The sequence below is a fragment of the Carettochelys insculpta genome, chromosome 8 (genome assembly GCF_033958435.1).
Source record: "Carettochelys insculpta isolate YL-2023 chromosome 8, ASM3395843v1, whole genome shotgun sequence".
Taxonomy (NCBI): Eukaryota; Metazoa; Chordata; order Testudines; family Carettochelyidae; genus Carettochelys; species Carettochelys insculpta.
In genome coordinates this window covers 33,752,184-33,771,132 of record NC_134144.1, presented here as the reverse complement: position 1 = coordinate 33,771,132, position 18,949 = coordinate 33,752,184, and the positions used below count along the sequence as shown (strand labels likewise).

At 42.6% G+C, this 18,949-nt stretch overlaps 1 protein-coding gene across 4 annotated transcripts in view; it reads right to left on the bottom strand.

Annotated features, from left to right (window-relative positions):
• Positions 1–289: 289 nt before the first annotated feature.
• CHRNA1 (cholinergic receptor nicotinic alpha 1 subunit) overlaps positions 290–18,949 on the bottom strand; it is a 31,159-nt gene continuing 12,499 nt past the window's right edge. For 3 of the 4 annotated variants that reach the window (XM_075002002.1, XM_075002003.1, XM_075002005.1), the window contains 9 exons: positions 17,605–17,840; positions 8,566–8,711; positions 8,418–8,462; positions 7,962–8,071; positions 7,287–7,482; positions 5,902–6,139; positions 4,601–4,824; positions 2,595–2,834; positions 290–779 (listed from right to left, as the gene is read on the bottom strand). In XM_075002002.1, the coding sequence (XP_074858103.1) occupies positions 648–779; positions 2,595–2,834; positions 4,601–4,824; positions 5,902–6,139; positions 7,287–7,482; positions 7,962–8,071; positions 8,418–8,462; positions 8,566–8,711; positions 17,605–17,809 (1,536 nt within the window). In that variant the 5' untranslated portion in view covers positions 17,810–17,840 and the 3' untranslated portion in view covers positions 290–647. Of the gene's footprint in view, positions 780–2,594; positions 2,835–4,600; positions 4,825–5,901; positions 6,140–7,286; positions 7,483–7,961; positions 8,072–8,417; positions 8,463–8,565; positions 8,712–11,539; positions 13,569–17,604; positions 17,841–18,949 lie in introns of those variants that run through there. The other variant, XM_075002004.1, reaches the window with a different exon arrangement.

Genomic DNA, 18,949 nt, shown 5'->3' with positions numbered 1-18,949 from the left:
CACCTCTCTTGCTGATGGAAGGGTCATTTGTGACATGGCCAATCAGATTTAAAACCAGCCTGAAAGCTAAGTTTAGATATTGATCTAAAGCATCCATAAAGCATGAAGTAGCTTGGTGTGGAGCTAGTCTGCAGAATCTACGCCACTCTGCACTGGACAGGGAAAGATGGAAGGAAATATTGAGAGAGGCATCAGACACCAACAGGCGCTGAGCACATGGCTATTGCTGATGACCAATAAAGCATGAAGTGAAGAATGGGCTGCAGCTGGGGCAGAGTCTGTCCCTTAGTATGTTTCAAAGTTAAACATTTTATTTATACATTAATGTTTTTATAATTGTTAAAACAGGTCAGAACAGGGTTTACAGCCATTTCCAAAGCACTTTTGTAAGGTCAGAGACACAAATCGTTTTCTTTTGTCACACAAGAGATCACCAGGAAGTTGTTCAGAAATGCAAAGTGTGGAAAACATCATTTTAATATTTCCTTATTTGTCCCCCCAGGGAATTGATTCTTAAATGTGGAACCTTCTGATAGCTGGGAAGAACCCAACAAGTAGAACAGTGAAATATATTAAATGAAAGCCAGTGAGGTGAACAAAGATGTGCTACCCCTGTCCAGGGCGAGTATACGTTTTAGAGTTAATTTTCATCCTTGTTGATTTAATTCAATAAGACGACCAGCAAACACGGCCAACGTTCCAATAATGCAGACCAGCATGAAGATACCCAAGAGAAGATGATCAATTACCATTGCCACAAACTTCCATTCTTCTGCAGCCTGGACGTGAAAAGAAAGAGAAGACAGTAAGAACCTCCGGAAAGCTAGGTGTATGGAAGCATGAGCAAAGGAAAGCTTCTCTCTGGGTTCTAATATTAGTATGGAAGAATACTCACTTTCTTTGAAATAACAACTTAGTGATCTGCAATGCCTATGCTACCCAGACCCGCAGGTTCAAAGTAAGGGATGATTCAACTCTTTAGCATTCCTTTTTATGGAGGCCTTCAGAAGAAAGGTCCTGCGGGTTCTATAGTGATTAAAGAGAGTACTGCTGGTTTTGTCAGAGAAGAGGTTTGCTGTGGTGTTTCTTGCCAAGACTCTTGAGCACCCATCCCCCTTCCATGCAACCCTGCGCATCTGCCAGTGTGGGTCTTTCAGAGCACTAGAAACATTTGGCCACAGGCTTATTCCTGATTGTGAGGAGTTATAAATACCAAAGCTAGCCGGAAAATAAAGATTTTCAAAGTGTCTTCCAATTGGCTTTTAATGCACCTTGTGCTCCTAAATGCCTGAAATGCTTTTGAAAATGAACCTTCAAGGCCCTTTAGGCTGCACAGTGAGCCCAAAAAGCATTATGCCAATTGTGAATGTTCAAAAGCAATCACCCTATTTCCTAAAGGTTTAAGGTCATTCATAGTCCCCATTTTGTCAACCCAGCAACCTTCAGGATGCGACTCCATTTTCTACAGACCCTGGGATTTTTGTGGGGATCCAAACTCACTTCAGAGTTGTGGGGAGGACAGCGGTGCCCCAGCTGACTTTGCCACTACAAGACCCTACGGGCTAGTTGCTCTGAGCTGGCTTGTTTGCTGAACAACTTCTGTGGAAAGACAAGCAGCGTGAGAGCGAGCATAGAATAGCATGCCTTGCGTGGGACTGGGCCCACAGGTATCTCACAATCTAATCCTGCCAGTGACAATGACTCTCTGTGCCACAAGGCTTTCCCTACTTTTCTGCTGAGTTTCCCCATCTGTAAAACTGACTATTAAAGGCTGAAGCTGCTATCACCCATAACGAAATTCCTGCATCCCGATGGTGCGCTTTGGATATGACGGAGAAGTCTCTGGGGTCCCTCAAAATGGTCAGTACTGCATTAAAGTTAACATCCAAATATTAAAAACAACTTGAGACAGAAGTATAACCCAATAACCAGGCAGAAATAGTGGGGTGTAGTATGTATACGTAGCTTGCTCTAGAAGTGGGACAAAGTTAGCTTTTCCTGGGAAGTGCTGTGGAACCTTCATTTGGCTGTATACTGGAAATAGAAAAGCGTGTTCTAAAAGATGCTAATTGTGTGCCCCTCCAACAGGAATTATTTGGAACATTCAGCCCAGAACATTAAAGTGCATCAAAACTGGAATTAACATTTGCAGGTCACATATAAGATCTCTTAGGCAGTGAAATAAAACTGTTTCTATTTGCATGGAATTTTGTTCAGATTTTTTTTTTCCCCTCAGCTGTGAGTGTGCTGCAAGTTGCCTGTTATATTAGGAAAATGTCCTGTATGAAGTACATTAGAAATCTGTTTGGGAATATTGTTAATTCCCTTGAAACCATTCTAACTGCTCATGCTCACTCCTCTCTGAGTCTATGTCGTACACTTAGAAAATCTTAGCACAATTTTTTTTTGAAAGACTCAATTGTCACTTATTTATCATTCTTGACAGATTGCATCAAGGGGGAAATAGAGCACTGTGATAAGGAAGAGATTATATATTGGGGTGTGCTCGTGAGAAATGGAAAATATATTATTCATAGAAAATAATTTGTCTTTTTTTAAAAGGGAGGAATGAATTACACATAAAAATGCCTTACATTACTGGATTCTTGGTCCGATTTCATCGTTTCAGCAATGTATTTGATTCCCTCTATAGCACTTTTCACATCTGGGTTTTTGGTAAGTGGGGAATGGAAGTTGACGGTAGCAGGACATGGTTTTCCAGAGATTTCAGAAATATCAATGTCTTCTGTAAAAATCCTTTTCTCTTGTTTGTTCCTGGAGGGTCGTTTCATTGTTGAAAAAAACATAACATTTGGGATTGTGTCAATAAAGATCTGAAAAAAAATTGTATCAGTTTCAGGAAATCATTTTAGTGACAATGGCATTACAACAAACAAGAGCAGTTGAAAAGATTCTTAACTACTAACTAATCTCCTCAACTGGATTTTCTAGAAGTTTGTTCCATAAAATTATGGCACAGTCCAAGCCTTAGTCACACGTTACTTGTCTGGTATAAATCTGATGCCCTGGGGTTGACTGAAGCATATACAAAGCCTCTTACCCATTTTCAGGAAACAATTTCTTGCTGCAATGTAAAGTGTATACGCTGTTAAGAGGCTACACAAACACACACACACTGTCATTCATTCTCCCACAACTTTCTTTAAATGGGTTGAGAGGTCTTCCTGATCACACAACATGTACAGACTTAACCTTTTGAAGTCCTCATATTCTGCAAGGGATTTTCTGCTCTGCAGGGATTTGATAGAATAATATTTTTAGAAGTTCCATGAAAAAAAAAAAGACAATTTCCACTGCAAAGCACGAGCAGTTTTAAAGAGTCAGGTCCAGGCCCACCGACAGCAATTCCTGGTCTCAGCATGGCTTAGACAATGGGTCTCATTATGTGCACAAGCCACACCCACACAGCCATGATCCACCTTTTGGGAAGCGCTGGGGTGGCAGGCTGCAGGAGGGAGTTTGGCTGTGGGGTGTTAGATCTGGGCTGGGACCTAGGATAGGTGTCTGAAGTACAGGAGGAGGTGAGGGTTCAGGCTCTGGGAGGGAGCTTGGGTGTGGGCTCTAGGCTGGTACAGGAGGTTGGAGTGGGTGAGACAGGAGCTATTACTTCAGGTGGCTTCTGAAAGCCAACCCCTCTGGCAGTAGCTCTTAAGTGGGATGGGGGCTCTAGGGTTTCCTCATGCCACTGCCTTCTGGTGATTGTGATGGGGGCAGCAAGCAGAGACATCCCCCCCAGGGGGCGGCAGGAATGTGCCAACTACTTTGGGCAGTGACATGGCATAAGCGAGGGCAGGAAGCCTGCCTTAGCCCTGCTGTGCTGCTGGCAGTGGCAGCTGGGGGCCTGCAGACCCTTTCAAATCACCTAGACTCCTGGGCAATTGCCCCTTCCCCCCACATCAGTGGGCCTGGCCGGGTTTGTCTGCTTTGGGGCCCATCATACTACGTAGCTTAATGTCAGATCATGCAAGCTGGGTGATGGACAGACTAGCAGGAGTGGCTGGTCTGGATTCCCTTGAGGAAGAACTCGTGGTGACATTTTCACAACTCTGCCATGATTCTTGGTAAGGGTCTTGACCATCATTTTTGCTGGGAAGGGAGATTTCCCTCCCTGCCCAAAGGCTGTGCAGTGATGCTGTTTCGCAGAAGAGTCAGGAGGAAAACATGGACTCTTGATGGGTCCTGGCTATCAATCTCCTGAAGAAAGGGAGTTGTGATGGGAAGTCCCATTTGAGCTCTGTCCACCTGGGCAGGCAGATGGCGGATGGACTCAGGAATCATGCAACCTGATCATCTCTGGATTCGACATAGAGCAATGAAACCAACCTACCTAGTTCAGTCTCTCTGTGGTTACAGCTGCTACTTTGTCTGCCCCACCTGTCTCCCAGGTGGTGGGCTTCTCTGTGATAGGCCACCAACAAGAGACAATTTTGCCATTCAGAGGAGTGATTTTGCAGCCCAGACAGGGAGCCCTGATGCTGCCCATGCAGAGATTTATGTGGAGGGGGCAATTACATAAACCTCACATTTAAATATTCAAAGCCCTGCTGGAGCAGAGGAATTCACAAATAATCCTTCTCACCTTCCTCACCCACTGTGGCATAACGTGGGTACTTGGGGAGCGATGGTGTGTGTTGATTACAATGACGGTAATAATGATTGACGCTATGACAAACACCATGGTAAATAACATGTATTTGCCTATCAAGGGCACGGCACTAGAAGTAGAGGGAATCAGCTCCACAATGACCAGAAGGAAGACAGTCAAAGACAGCAAAACAGAGATGCTCAGAGTCATCTTCTCACCTGCCACACAGAACAAAACAACAACACTGCCATTAGTGCAGTACAGTGCCAGGGGAAGGGAAGGGGAAAAGTGTAATTTTATGTGTTGATTGGTTGCTTATGCATTTTGGATATTTGAATGTATACCTATACACCTGGGCTACTTGTATATCTCTCTGCCTTTCCAGAAATAGCAAATCTGGCTGGCCACTCATGTTCTTGTGCCTTTGTGGAAGGATCAAAAGAGGATCAAATCCCAGCATCAGGGCAGAGTTTGCCACTTGTTGTAAGTGTGTGCATGGGCTGCAGGAGTTAAGGGAGTGAACTCAGTGCTTGTGGCTTTGTGGTGGTATCCTTGCCTCCTTTGGGTGGCTTTTCTGGGGGGCGGAGGGTGGGAGAGCTGGCTGTCTGAACAAGAGAGCATATGGCCTTAAAATCAATAAGTATTTGGGACTTCCTTTAGGACAGGTCACAAGGCTGACTAAACTGGCCCACAAATCACAATGAACATTCATTTTCTTCTATTCAGTCGACTTGCATGATTTTTTTTGAAATATCCTGATAAGGCCTCTTCTAAGAGGGAAATTGAAGAAAATAAGGGGCAAATTCCTGGCATGGGTTAAAAACAAATTAAGCATCAGAAAATGGTTGCAGTGAGCAAGTGCTTTTCTCAGATTGGACAGCAGCCATGCCACAGGCAAGGAAGAGGCCAGGGTTGGATATTATATTAATTCACGCCATCACAGAAGCTAATGATCAAAACAACTGCCTAACCCAACACCCTATAGTATGGTTTCCAGTGCCATCATTTGCTTGTTTGTAATATATATATAAATTTCAAATGTGCAACACCAATCAGCCCAACCTTGATTTGAGGGAAATTAAATGGATGATTTACCCCTGATTTCCAAAGGAGCAGGACCAGGCCTACATAACAGAGTTTAAACTGTTCCACAGCTAGCTTTGCGCTGTCCATCAGTTTAGGGCCTGATCCTGACACATGCTGAGCATCTGCAATCCCACCGATGTAATTGTTAGTTATTGCACCTTTCTTTAAGAATCAGACGCTTATTACAGTAACTGAAAAAATGCACAAACCTGAGTCAGTGGGCAGATAAAACACCAACCCAGTTAAAAACGAAAAGAGCAGACAGGGGATGATGACGTTGACAATGAAGTAGAGAGGCAAGCGCTGCATGAGGAAGTGATAAGTTATATCCAAATATGGGGTATCAGGGCAGCAGGCATAGCATACAAAGTGCTTCCAGCTCCGGTAATCTTTCATCACCCACTCGCCACTCTCCATAAAGTTGCTCATATCCGGGCGATCACTCTCCTAAGAGGATAAATAGCAGATCTCAATATTAGAGCTACTGAGCAATACATTAAAACTTGGCATTGATTCACAGAGAAACCAAATTCAGTGCTGTGCTTCTGGTTTTATAAGCAAACCCACCAGCCCTTCCTTTCAATGTTACTTTTATTTTAACTTTGTGTCTTTTACACTCACATGCTTTACAAAAAGAATCAACTAGAGTCAAGTTAAAGAGAAAAAGGAATCTTCAATGCATAGGTAAAAGAGGAAGGAAGGGGTTCAATGTGGGACTGGTAGGAAATCACAGGTTATATTCAAGCCTTAGAAATAGACAAGCGAGGAGACTGAAGGGGCTCAAGCAGAGGAAGAGGACTGAATTGGCTGGAGGGTGGGCAGCTAGTCAGGGAAGCAAGTGGATACAGAATTTTAAAACCCAAGAGGGCAGTTACAAAGATGATCTAAAGAGGGCACTTAGCAGCAAGGGTGGTACAGGTTACAGAAAAAGAGAGAGAGGGAGAAAGGGACAGACAGACAAAAAAGGAGAAAGAAGGAGAAAGAGACAGACAGACAGACAAAAACAACAGAGAACGAGGAAGGGACAGATAGACAAGAAGGTGCATGACTGAGAGGACTCTGTTCCAGGAGTGAGAATGACAACACTGCTGGTATACATGTAATCAACAGCCTAGTGTCTGTCCCCTAATATGAAGCCCTAATAGTACTACAGCTAACAAAGTCAATGGAGCTGTACCAATTTGAGGAGCTCGCTGTCAGTTTTAGCCATGCCACTGACCATGAAGTCTATGCACTAAACGTGTGCAGAAGCGCTCTAGATCTGTCGTGCTGGATACTTTTTGCAGGCCTAACCTTAGGGCAAGGCGAGCAAGTGGTTGCCTTGGGTCCATGTGTCCAGTGGCTGTGCCCTGCTTTCAACATGTTGCCTTAGGCCTCACGAACTCTGTGGCCAGACCTGAATATTTGCTAGTACAAATTTTCCATCAATTTTTCCATCAATAATTAATAATTGTAGTAATTTAGCATCTGTTTATTTTTCAATCAGAGCAGTTGACAATTTACATTTAAACCTGAGACTTTAAAGAAAAAAAAAAGAATTCAGATTCAAATACACAACGTCTATTGGTAACCCCACTTAAAAGCTGTTTCATACCGGATTTATGACAACCACTGTACCATCGTACGTCCAAGTGCCCAACTTCATACTGCAGTTCTGCTGGTCAAATGGGAAATACGTGACTATAATTTCACAGTAACTTTTAAAAATTGCTGGTGGTGTCCATGTGATCTTGCCTGTGTGTTCTAAAAGAACTTTGGTAAATTGATCAATAGCAAATTCACCATCTGCACTGCAAAAGGAAAAGGAAATGTACAGTGACATAGATGGCATAAATGGCATTATATAAAACAATATCTATCTGAAGGAGACTTGGAAAGCGTACATATTGCGGAAAGGAGTTGCTCTGAGGTAACTGGGTGTAGAATTTGGCTCGTAAGAGTACAAAACTTATGGCTAAAATTCAGACCTGAAGTACCAGGGTGTAACTCCCCTGTAATTAGGGTATGAGGAGGGGTGAGTGCCAAGAATTTGGCCTTGATCTTCAAAGGACGGACAGGTTTTCTGCCCTGACCTGGACATGCTGTTACTGTCAGATCCCGTTTTAGACTTTCTCACCCTCAGTCCTTCTCACTTACTAATCTAAGAGATGCTCATCTCAGCCAATCATTTAGACATATATTGTGTTAAAATAGATACTGAAGAAATACCAAACTGACCATTCGTTCCCTTTTTCAGCTGCCGAGTTTCTGTGCCATTAGAACCACTTACTTGTTATAAAGAACAAGATCGGGGCGCCAGATTATCTCAGATGGAATACGAATTTTTTTCAACCCACCATATTCGTCTGGATTCCATTTTAGATTGACATCTGTCCATTGCTAAAAAAGAATTTTAGCCAGTGAAAACCTCTTATCAGCACGGCTGAATCTAAATCTAATATTCCAAAGATGTACTGATTGTCATACCATTGACACATAGACACAAATGTACTATATCTGTGCTTCTACCAAAGATGCTCTCTTACGTATGTTCAAACAATACATGGATTACCACAACAATTGAAAACACCTGCAGCATAAATCTGCTGTTTAAAACAGTATCAAAGCAAGACATCTGGTCACTTGGAAAGTGTCTTTTCTCAGTAGCTCTCTGTCATTCAAGGGAACTTCCAGGTTCCAGGACTACATAAAGAAATCATCAGTCAGCTCTTCCATCAGAGGTTACCTGCTTCAGACGCACATTGGTGGTTACAATCTGATTTACTTCATCCTTCAAACAACAAACAAAGTTTAGGGGAAAAACTTGGTCAGAAGAAATGTTTGATTAACTTACATAAAACCCTCACAGTTAAGAATCATCATTCATACTGTACCACATTAATGAGCTGAATAAGTTGTAGCCCAACTGTGACCACAACAGCCTCACGATGATCTTCCACAGGGCGCACTACTTTGTTATAGTTCTTGAACAAATCTTCAACGAGACGTGTTTCATGTTCAGAGCATAGGATCAGTCCAGCTACAAACCAGCAAATATATCATCAGTAAGACAGCAATCAAGTATACTGTGATCTTGGTAAGGCTAGCCAACTAATATTAATGCCATGTACCAGTTTACTGAGGGACTCTAACTGTAACAGAGTTTATTTACTATTTCATTGCTTCTTTTTACGCGCAGACCATGTCTGAGGCTGCTTCAGTCATCAAGGATGGTAAGCCACTCTTATTCTGAGTAATATTAACTTGCAAGAGTAAATATCACTTTGAACACATACAGTTCCAACCAGAAGACAAACAAACATCAAGACCTCCCACCACCAAAGTTGGAATCAGGCTTCATGGAATGCCTACCACCTACCTCACCCTTCCTTTTTGGATAGATAAACAAACTGAAGACTCATTGGCAGGCATGTCTTCCATCTTTTTTCTTGGGCTTGTCCCTAATGTGGGAGCTTTAAAGACTATGCAAAAATAAAGTTAACAAGTTTAGCTAAAAGTGCCATCTCATGGCTCATTGTTTTATTTTATTTATGTAAGCGGCTCCAAAGCTTTGCATTCTGGGAGTTGTTTGGGAGTGATTCTCAGCATGGCTGTGCATTTAAAAGACATTAACGCTACGTTCCTGCAATCTGCTCCCTGTGTACATCTGTTGACTAATCCAGCTTCATCTTCCTTTATATCTGACTCTCAAGTGCAACAGTGTGCAAGTCAGTTATTGCAAATCCACATGGAGAAGGAAAACAGGCTTTCCCTCTTAATTAAAAGACTCGTGTGACTTCAGACCAGACAGACCTAGCACATTACCTTTATCTAATGTTCATTCTATTTCCTTTTCCCATATCTTGTTCACTCCCTCTGTGCGAGCAGACACATACAAAAAGAATCTGCTTTAGAGATTATTTTGCTCCATTGGCATACCTTCACGATGACTTCCCATATCATTTTGCTGAGAGTCATAAGGGAACAGTCATCTTGCATTCTTTCTTTCATCTCTTCTCTGGAAAGTGTTTGTGAACATCTCGTTCAGGTCACAGAGAGAGCTATCAGTGGGATGTAAAAAAGGCCCTTGTATATTTTGCAAGCTCCTACCAGTTGGGAGAGGGATATCATGCAATGATAAAGCCCTTTGCTACATTGCTTATATTGTAGAAGCTGCTATTAACTGAGAGTTTTCAATACAAGTTGAACCTCTCTAATCCAGAGTTGTCTCGTCCGTCAACCTCTGTAATCCAGCATGATTTTAGTTAGCTGGATGACTACTTGTCATGGGTATGGCCAAGTTCCCTGTGGTGCCATAAAATTTGTTTTCAACCACCAGTCCTGTCCCTCAGTGCTCTGTGCTGTTATTTAGCTGTAATTTGCCCCCAAATGTCTTCTAAGAGCCGAGTAAGCAGTGGGAGTGTTAATAATGTACAAGACAATATTGACATGACATGGTCCAGCAGATTATCTTGTCCGGCACTGGTCAGGTCCAGAGAGTGCCAGTCAAGAGAGGGTCAACCCATAGCAGTGAATTTTTATGAGTCAGTTCCTTCTAGCATATTGGCTGAGACCACCCAATAAAATCAAGTGTGAAAATAGGTGAGGTGGATTGTGAGGCTGATAAAGTATTAACTAAATCCCACCATCCACAACAGACCAAACTTCGAACTGACTAATACAATATTACAAGGGCATAACACTGTTTTCTTGTACTCATGATTGCAGGTGGCTTCACAAAAGGTGAAACAAGCTCTGCAGAGCCTCCTATCTAGCTTCCAGTGATTCTTCCAGCAGCAGGAATGGGCTCAGGTAGAAGCAGAGTTAAGTCAGAGGTTCACACTTCTGAAAATCCCTTCTCTGAGCTTAGACCCCTGAACAGGTTCTTAGGGAGAAATACTGGCCCGGTGGAAGTCCACAGGAGTGTTACCATTGAATTCAATGCGGCCAGGATTACACTCTGATTCTGACTGATTTAGTCTCAGATCCTGTGAGATAATTGAGCTGGAAATCTAAAAACCCAAACTTAGCTGCTCCTGGTTCACTGCTGCTTTGTACTCAGTGAAGTATTTTTCTCTAACTGACACAACTTTTGCTGGTAAGATGTGTGGGTAGCAAAACATGGAAGTTTACATTGCGTTCTACCACAGACAAACAGCTCCTGTTTCCACTGACCGGAAGGGCAGTTTAGGGTGTCATGTTTCAGACGGTATGTTATGATTCCAGAGGCATATTTAGGTCAAGAATTACACTGGTTTCCATTAACTCAATGAACAAAATCCTTCTTATAGTTCTATTCGAACAGTGCTCGGCAGGAATATAGCCTGTAATATTTAACATAGTAAAAACATTTCAGATGACAAAATACTCAATCTCTTAGGGAGCTGTTTATTTGGAATTATTAATAGGTCCCGGCACAGCACTTGCAGCTGCCAATCAATTCAGTTTCCTTATCAGTTTTCCCCACAAATAAATGAAATGTTTGTTATCGTAGATTTCATTTCCAGCCATATTTGCTCAATATTCCCAAAGATTTTGAAGTCTTTTTAGTTCTATGCAAAGACATGACACGCTTCTGAAAAAAAAGCAAAGGTAGAAGGGAGAATGCAGCCCAAATTTTCGACACTGTGCATAGTGTTATTAAATCATCTGAAGGTTTCTGCAACAGTTCAAATGTGAGTAAGATGGTATCACTGCACTCAGAAACCATTATTTTATTAATCTGGTTTAATTTATATCACCTTTGCAAGTCCACAAAACTTTATTAACACACCCCAACATAATTCACGTTGTACACAAAGAGCAGTGGCCCACATAGTAAGCCATGAACTAAACCCAAAAATGAACCAGCTGTTGAAATGAACGTACCTGAACAAAAGAAGAGGAGGTGTGTGTAGCGGAACTTCATTGCGTGGCCTTTTGTCTCAGCGAGACACACAGATTAGTGGTGATCTCAGCGTCTTCACAGATCTAGCTGAGGAAGGCTCTGCAGCTTTCTGATAGGCAGCTTGGAAAATGTGACTGCTGAGCTATTGTTTTACACCACCTGCTTGTTGGAGAGACAGCTGGGAGCCACTGCACTAGTTCAGAAACAGGAGCACACTATATTTGCCCAGTCAAACATCTCTGATTTACAGTGGGACTATTTTTTTCCCTAAGCATAAAAAACTTCAGCTGCACATAACCCCTTTAACCTGAGTGGTTAGTTGAATTTATCATGTTTCAGCTGGGAGGAGAAAGTGATGATGGGGTCAGATCTTCTTTGATGCAGTCCTGTTCATTTACAAAGAATGTACAAAATCCTGTATCCCTGAACAAGGGTGGGATTCAAACAGCAGGAGACAGTTTCCTTGCTCAGCATTTTTCAAGCCTCTTTTCTCACTTTGCTTTCTCCAAGGGTTAGGCTAAAAAGTGCATCTCTGGCGCTTACTTTTGCTCCACCAAAGCAACACCTAGGCCAGGTCTACACTAAAGGGGAAGGTGGAATTAAGATACACAACTCCAGCTACCTTAAATACATAGCTAGAGCTGACTTACCATCATTTGAGCTTCCACGCAGCCTCCACTTCCCTTACGCGTGGTGAGAAGCAGGAGTACAGACATCGAGTCTACTGTGAGGCTCTAGCAGATGCACTAAATCAAACTCCAAACAGCCACAGCAGCATCAACCTTCTCTGCAGTGAAAAACACACTCCCCAGCTCTCTCTGCTTGCATCCAGCTCCACTGAAAGCCCTCTACCCACTTAGCTCAGGTGCTGATTGGCCTTGCATTTGGCCTGTGTTTTGGCTGGTGGCTCCTGTTGTTTATCTATCTTATTCCAAAAGAAGATTAACCGGAGATTTTTTTTTTCCCCTCAGTGTATTCTGGATTTGGGTTTTTAGCTCCCTCCTGTGTAGCATCACAGAAGGCCATGACTGGGGATGGCCACTGGGCAGAGCAGGCCAAGGGTCTGAGGTAACACTGAGCACTCCTACCCTCAGGTGGTTGCGTGGCTGTTTGGGGCTCACATGCTCAGGATACCCAACTGATTGCCAGATACTGATTTGGGGAGGCATTTTGCCATCTCCGTGTGTGAGTACAGGTCACTCGACAGGATTATTCGTTTGTATCTCACTTAATCATTTCTCTGCCCTTGTGGCGGCCTCAGGCACTGACACATCTCAATCACCTATTACCTGTCTGTGGCACAGTGTTCTTTTGTGGGTCTCATTTACTTTGGGCTCATTTCCCTTGTTGGAGTTAATGTGCTGGTGCTGGGAAGTATTCCCGGCCTGTGATACAGGAAGTCAGAGCTACTAATCTAGTGGTCCCTTTTGGTTTTAAGCTTTAATCCTCCAGCGGCTATTCTCCTCACCAGCCTCAGGGAAGTTTCACCCAACCCCCGGTATAACACTGCACAAAGATACAAGTTCCTGCTATCACTGGAACGTTGATCATGCAGCTTCAGCTATGCACATGTTGTCTGCCCCAGCATTCCTTGCATATCCAAGCCAGGAATTTGTAAGCGGCCCAGAAGATTGGAGCATGCAATGTGGCTTACTTTTCATGAAGCTCTATGAACCTAAAAACAGATTCTTTAGCTGCGGAACAAACGGTGATACATGGGGCAGGTAGCTGCAGCTTACTGGCAGAAAGTCGGGAATCTGTGTTTGAAGAGCGTTGCAAGAGTACAGTAATCCCTCAAAATGCACGATTTTTAAATATGCGTGGCCAGAAATGAAACTTCTATTTGCTGACAGAAGACAGCTAAACCTTGCCCTACTGCCACACCCACTTAGCCTCAGCCTTTAGGGCTCTGAGGCATTGGTCTGCCAGGCCCTCCACACTGCGTCCCAGATCTCAGATGGAGCCATGGACTAAGTTGCTGGTAGAGCCACCCCTACACAAGAACAACAAGAAGTCCTGGGGCACCTTATAGACGAACGGATATTTTGGAGCATAAGCTTTCGTGGGCAACAACCCACTTCGTCAGATGCATGAGTCAAGCATCTGATGAAGCGGGTCTTTGCCCCTGAAAGCTTTTGCTCCAAAATATCTGTTAGTCTATAAGGTGTCACAGGACTTCTTGTTGTTCTCGAAGATACAGACTAACACAGCTACCTCCCTGATACCCTACACGAGCTTCAGCCTTGCAAGTGAATAGAATGGAGATGGGTCTCCTTCAGGCAGGCTCTAAAGCAGAGTTTTAACTTGCCCTTGTCCGAAGTTAGGATTCCATATCTTTCTCTGAATTTGTTAATCACATCAAGACCAAATTCTGCTCTGACCCACACCCAACCCAACACTAACATTATTGAAGTAATAATAATGGTCCTTTCTGCATAAGGTTACCAGCCTAATGCAATCGATGTTAACAAGTTAACTGTTTAGTATGATTGTTAAATGTTTGTGGTGGAATGCTGGGGGATGACAGACTTTGACCAAAGACAAACTAAGAATTCATATACACACTTGCATTTATTCACTTTCTGAACTACAGTGGGAGAGGGAGGAGAAGAAATGGCACAGGTTGAACCTCTCTCCTCTGGCACCCTCGTGACTTGACCACTGCCATATGAGAGAATTTGCTGGACCATGGGAGATCAATATTGCCTATCAAATTACTAACACTTCCACTGCTTACTGGACTCTTAGAAGGCATTTAGGGGTAAATTACAGCTAAATAACAGCACAGAACACTGAGAGCCAGAACTGGTGGCTGTAAACAAACTTTATGGGACCACAGGAAACTTGGCCACACACATGATAAGTGGTGGCGTGGCTAACTAAAATCATGCTGGATTACAGATGTTGCTGGACCAGAATGCCAGATTAGAGAGGTTCAACATGTACAGAAAGATGAGGCTATAAAGGTAGCTTCAACTATGTCATTCGTGCACACGAGAACCAGAAATGAAATTGAAAAAGGAATAAAGATAATTTCAAACAGGGCAGGGAAAAGGGGTTCCTTTGTTTCCAAATCACAAGTATTACATCCAGTGCTTTAACCCAAGTTGCAGTGAATCCTTTCATATCCAGCAGCCCCAGAAGGTTGCCAGATATGCAGATATTCTGGATAATAAAGAGATATTATACCTAGTAATTCAGAACACTAAAGAACAACAGGATTAGATATTAAGAAACAAAAATGTAGACAGACTACTTTATTTACCAACAATGGTAGTGTTGTACACTGTAAACTTTTTGCTGTATTTATTTGGATTTACTTTCACTGTACTGTCCTTATGGAAAACATAACTAAAATTTACTTATGGTTAAAATGCCAGTGACTTGAGAGTTCTGGATGATAGACTGCCAGATATGAAAGACAAAGCAGCAGAAGTACAGACTAACGTGGCCACAGACAACCTCACACCCTTATGAGGATTCTCATCAACAACCACAGTCCATACCGCAGGAACACCAGTCTGGGAACTTTTCCTTGAAACAAGGCCCATTGCCAATTTTATCCACATATCTATTCTGGAGAGACCATGACTGGACCTAACCAGGTTGTTCGCAGAATCATGGGCACATTCTTGTGCTCCTCAACTAACGTCATATATGCCGTCATGTGCCAACAATGCCCAGATGCTTCGTATAGTGACAGACTTCAAACTCTCTTAGACAAAGAATTAAGGGGCATAAAACAGACATAAAAACATTCCTGATTCACAAACCTGTCAGTCAGCACTTTAATGAAGTGGACCATTCTGTTAATGACCTGAAAGTCTGCGTTTTACTGAAGAGGAATTTTCACGGCAGTTTGGAAAGAGAGGCTGCTGAACTCTCTTTTATGTTCAAATCCGACACATTAACACGTGGTTTGAACCAGTATGGGAATTTTCTAGTTCATTATAGGGGCTCTTACGCACACTTGGCTTTATCTAATTCTTGATTCCCCCCCTCTTCTGCACCTCTGCTCTCTGATTTGCTCACCTTGATAACATTTTTCTGATTTGTCAACCTTGATTACTATTTTTGGTTCTCTGTGCCTTAAATACTGAGTCTGTCTGCCCTACTAAATTATCTAATAAATTATTTTGTTAGTCTTTAAAGTGCTACTGGACTGCTTTTTTTGTTTTGACAGTATATAAACTAGCATGGCTTTATCTCTGTTACTACTTGGCTACCTCTCTGTTACTATTCAGATATGAAAGAGTTTACTGTATTTAGTTCACATGGATCTGCAATATAGTCCATCACTTACAGGGTATGTTTGTTTGTGTATATGTGTTTGTGCCTAAAAGGTTTAAGCCACTGACTATACTGTCACAAAGATGACATGGGAAAGAGCTGTGGCGTAACTATAAAAGCTTGCTTACTCCACATGTAATTGTAAACCAAGAACACTTTAACTGTGTTTAATTCAGGGTAATATGCAAAATATAACATTGCTGGGGCTAGTAGATTGTGGCACTAGCTGATAACAGATGGCAGATTGTTTGAAAAGTGATTTGTGCGTTTGCCCATGTGTTTGTTACCAGATTGCCCCTAGTTATATACAGTATGGCATACATTTTCTACTGGGAGCCATTACGTACTCATCTGGCAACTCAGTACTATCACCAGCAGGTGGCAACAGATGGTTAGAAAAGATGCAGTGGGCACATGAAAAGCACTTCAGAGACAGAGAGAAAGCTCTGCTAGTCTATATGTTATCAAAACAAAAAAGCAGTCAAGTAGCTCTTTAAAGACTAACAAAATAATTTATTAGGTGATGAGCTTTCGTGGGACAGACCCACTTCTTCAGACCATAGCCATACCAGAGCAGACACAGAGAACCAAAATAGTAATCAAGGTGGACAAATCAGAAGAAAAATGATCAAGGTGAGCAAATCAGAGAGTAGAGGGGCAGAAAGTGGGGGAGGTCAAGAATCCGATTAAGCCAAGTATGCAAAAGAGCCCGTATAATGACCCAGAAAATTCCCATCCCAGTTCAAACCATGTGTTAATGTGTTGAATTTGAATATAAAAGAGAGTTCAACAGCCTCTCTTTCAAGAGTGTTGTGAAAATTCCTCTTCAGTAAGATGCGAACTTTTAAGTCATTAACAGAGTGGCCCACTCCATTAAAATGTTGGCTGACTGGTTTGTGGATCAGGAGTGTTTTTATGTCTGTTTTGTGCCCATTTAATTCTTTGTCTAAGAGAGTTTGAAGTCTGTCCCATATACAAAACATCTGGGCATTGGTGGCACATGATGGCATATATGATGTTAGTTGAGGAACATGAGAATGTGCCCGTGATTCTTGACTAACCTGGTTAGGTCCAGTGATGGTATCTCCAGAATGGGTATGTGGACAAAGCTGGCAGCAAGCTTTGTTGCAAGGAAAAGTTCCAGGACTGGTGTTTCTGCAGTATAGACTGTGGTTGTGAGTGAGAATCCTCATAAGGTTGGGAGACTTTTTAATGGTATAGGAGTACAATCACCTGGTGCATTCTGAACAGCTTGTTTTGTGGTTTAACCAGATTGTAAAACCATTCGGGCAAGGACCATATCTTGTATGTTTCTACAACAGCAAACAAATTGCTCCCCATCCATAACTAATAAAAATCCTAAGACAGCCACAAGTTCCTTATTAGAGTATTTACAATAACAGTGTTAGGACTGTGCTTTGCCGATGGGATAAGGCACTATGGTGCTCCCAGTTCCCATTGCTATCCCTATGGCTAGCGAGGAAAACAGCACTTAAGTTGTAACAAATGTGCCAGGGCTCAAGCAACTTTTTTTTTAAACTTTCATGATTGATGTGGGAAGCACAGAGATGCCAGGCTATGAACTCCCAACGCTGCATGGGACTAGGGCATGTTCTTTAAGTGCAACAGAATTTGTGCTGCTCTCAGCTTTGCTTTTGCGCAAGGGAGTTCATTTATAAACACAGGGAGGCAGGGTGATTAGAAACAAAAATAACCCCCCCTCCCCCGCCGCCTGAAAAAAGATAGTGTCACTCACCTTCCTGTGACTCCAGTGACCACCATAAGGGTAAGGAGAACCAGGCCCTGAGCTCACCAAACCTCATTTTCCAATGAAGAGCCATGGAGGAGCCACTAACATCTATTCCAGGGTCAGCAACTTCGGCATGGGTGACAAGAATGGCATGCGAGTCGATTTTCATCAGCACACGAGGCGGGAACTCAGCCCCGCTCCTTCTCCCCATGCAGCCAGGAGGTTGCTGCAAGCCATGCCACCTGTGGATTAACAAAAGACAAGCTAATGTTACTAACCACCACTGAAACGGTAAAGCTCTGCATCTTAATTTAGTTATTAATGAAGCTGTTGTAAGTAGGACTCTTAGTGACTTTAAAAAGTATCACTGTCATTTGCACCATACATAGAGGTCAAAAGGTCAACTTTCAGCACTCTGTCTCAGAAAGGTTGCTGACCCCTGATCTAGCCAATGCTAGAGTGGAATTAAATCTGATCAACAGCTCCTTAAACTGGTCGGCAGAAGTAGCTGATGGTTCCACCACTCCCCATCAAGGGAGTGGATTACTCATTAACATACATAGTTATACGTGTGTGTGTGTGTGTGTATTCATATCCTCCTTTAGAAGTAGACTTTGTGCCAAAGCAGAGTTCTTTAAAAAAATGGACTTTTTTTTAAAAAGCACCATTACTTCATGCAAACCAGTTTTTCTTCATCTAACATTGTGACATTTATTGTAACAATGTTGAAGACAATGTCTTTTCCCCAGAATACAATATACAGCTGACATGAGGTGTAAGGAAGAGCCAGAAAGACACTACTACCTACAGCTCTGCAGGAGGGAGGAAAGGATTTGCAAATGCCAGCTTCTCTCTCTCAGAACAGGCAGCAGGTTTCTGATTCTTTGATGTGTGTTTTATGATTGACATATATCCGGTCTTGAGCTAGGTTCTTGGGTTGATATTAATTCTTTGTTTGATGATCATCATTGAGTGTGTTGTTCTGAATCAGAAGTAGGTTAGGAGTGCCTGAAAGGCTCAGCAGCAATTTGTGTGGTAGCATTTGTGTCCTACCCAAAACCAAAGAAACTTGTGGAGGGACAGGTGAATGTCCACATGGAAGTAGGTGTCCCTCATGTTGACAGCCACGACCCAAGATCTATGGGGGAGCAATAGAATAATGGATGCCATCATCTGCTTATAGAATTTTGGACTTTCTAAGAAAAGATATTCAGCACCCGAAGATTGAGAATGTGTTGATGCTTCTTTCTTTGAGGAAGTTTGGGGAGTAGCAGCCTTGTCCTGTGTAGCGAGATGGAACACGGTCTATGGTTCCCTTGAAGAGGAGATTGTCCACGTCCTGTTGGAGAAT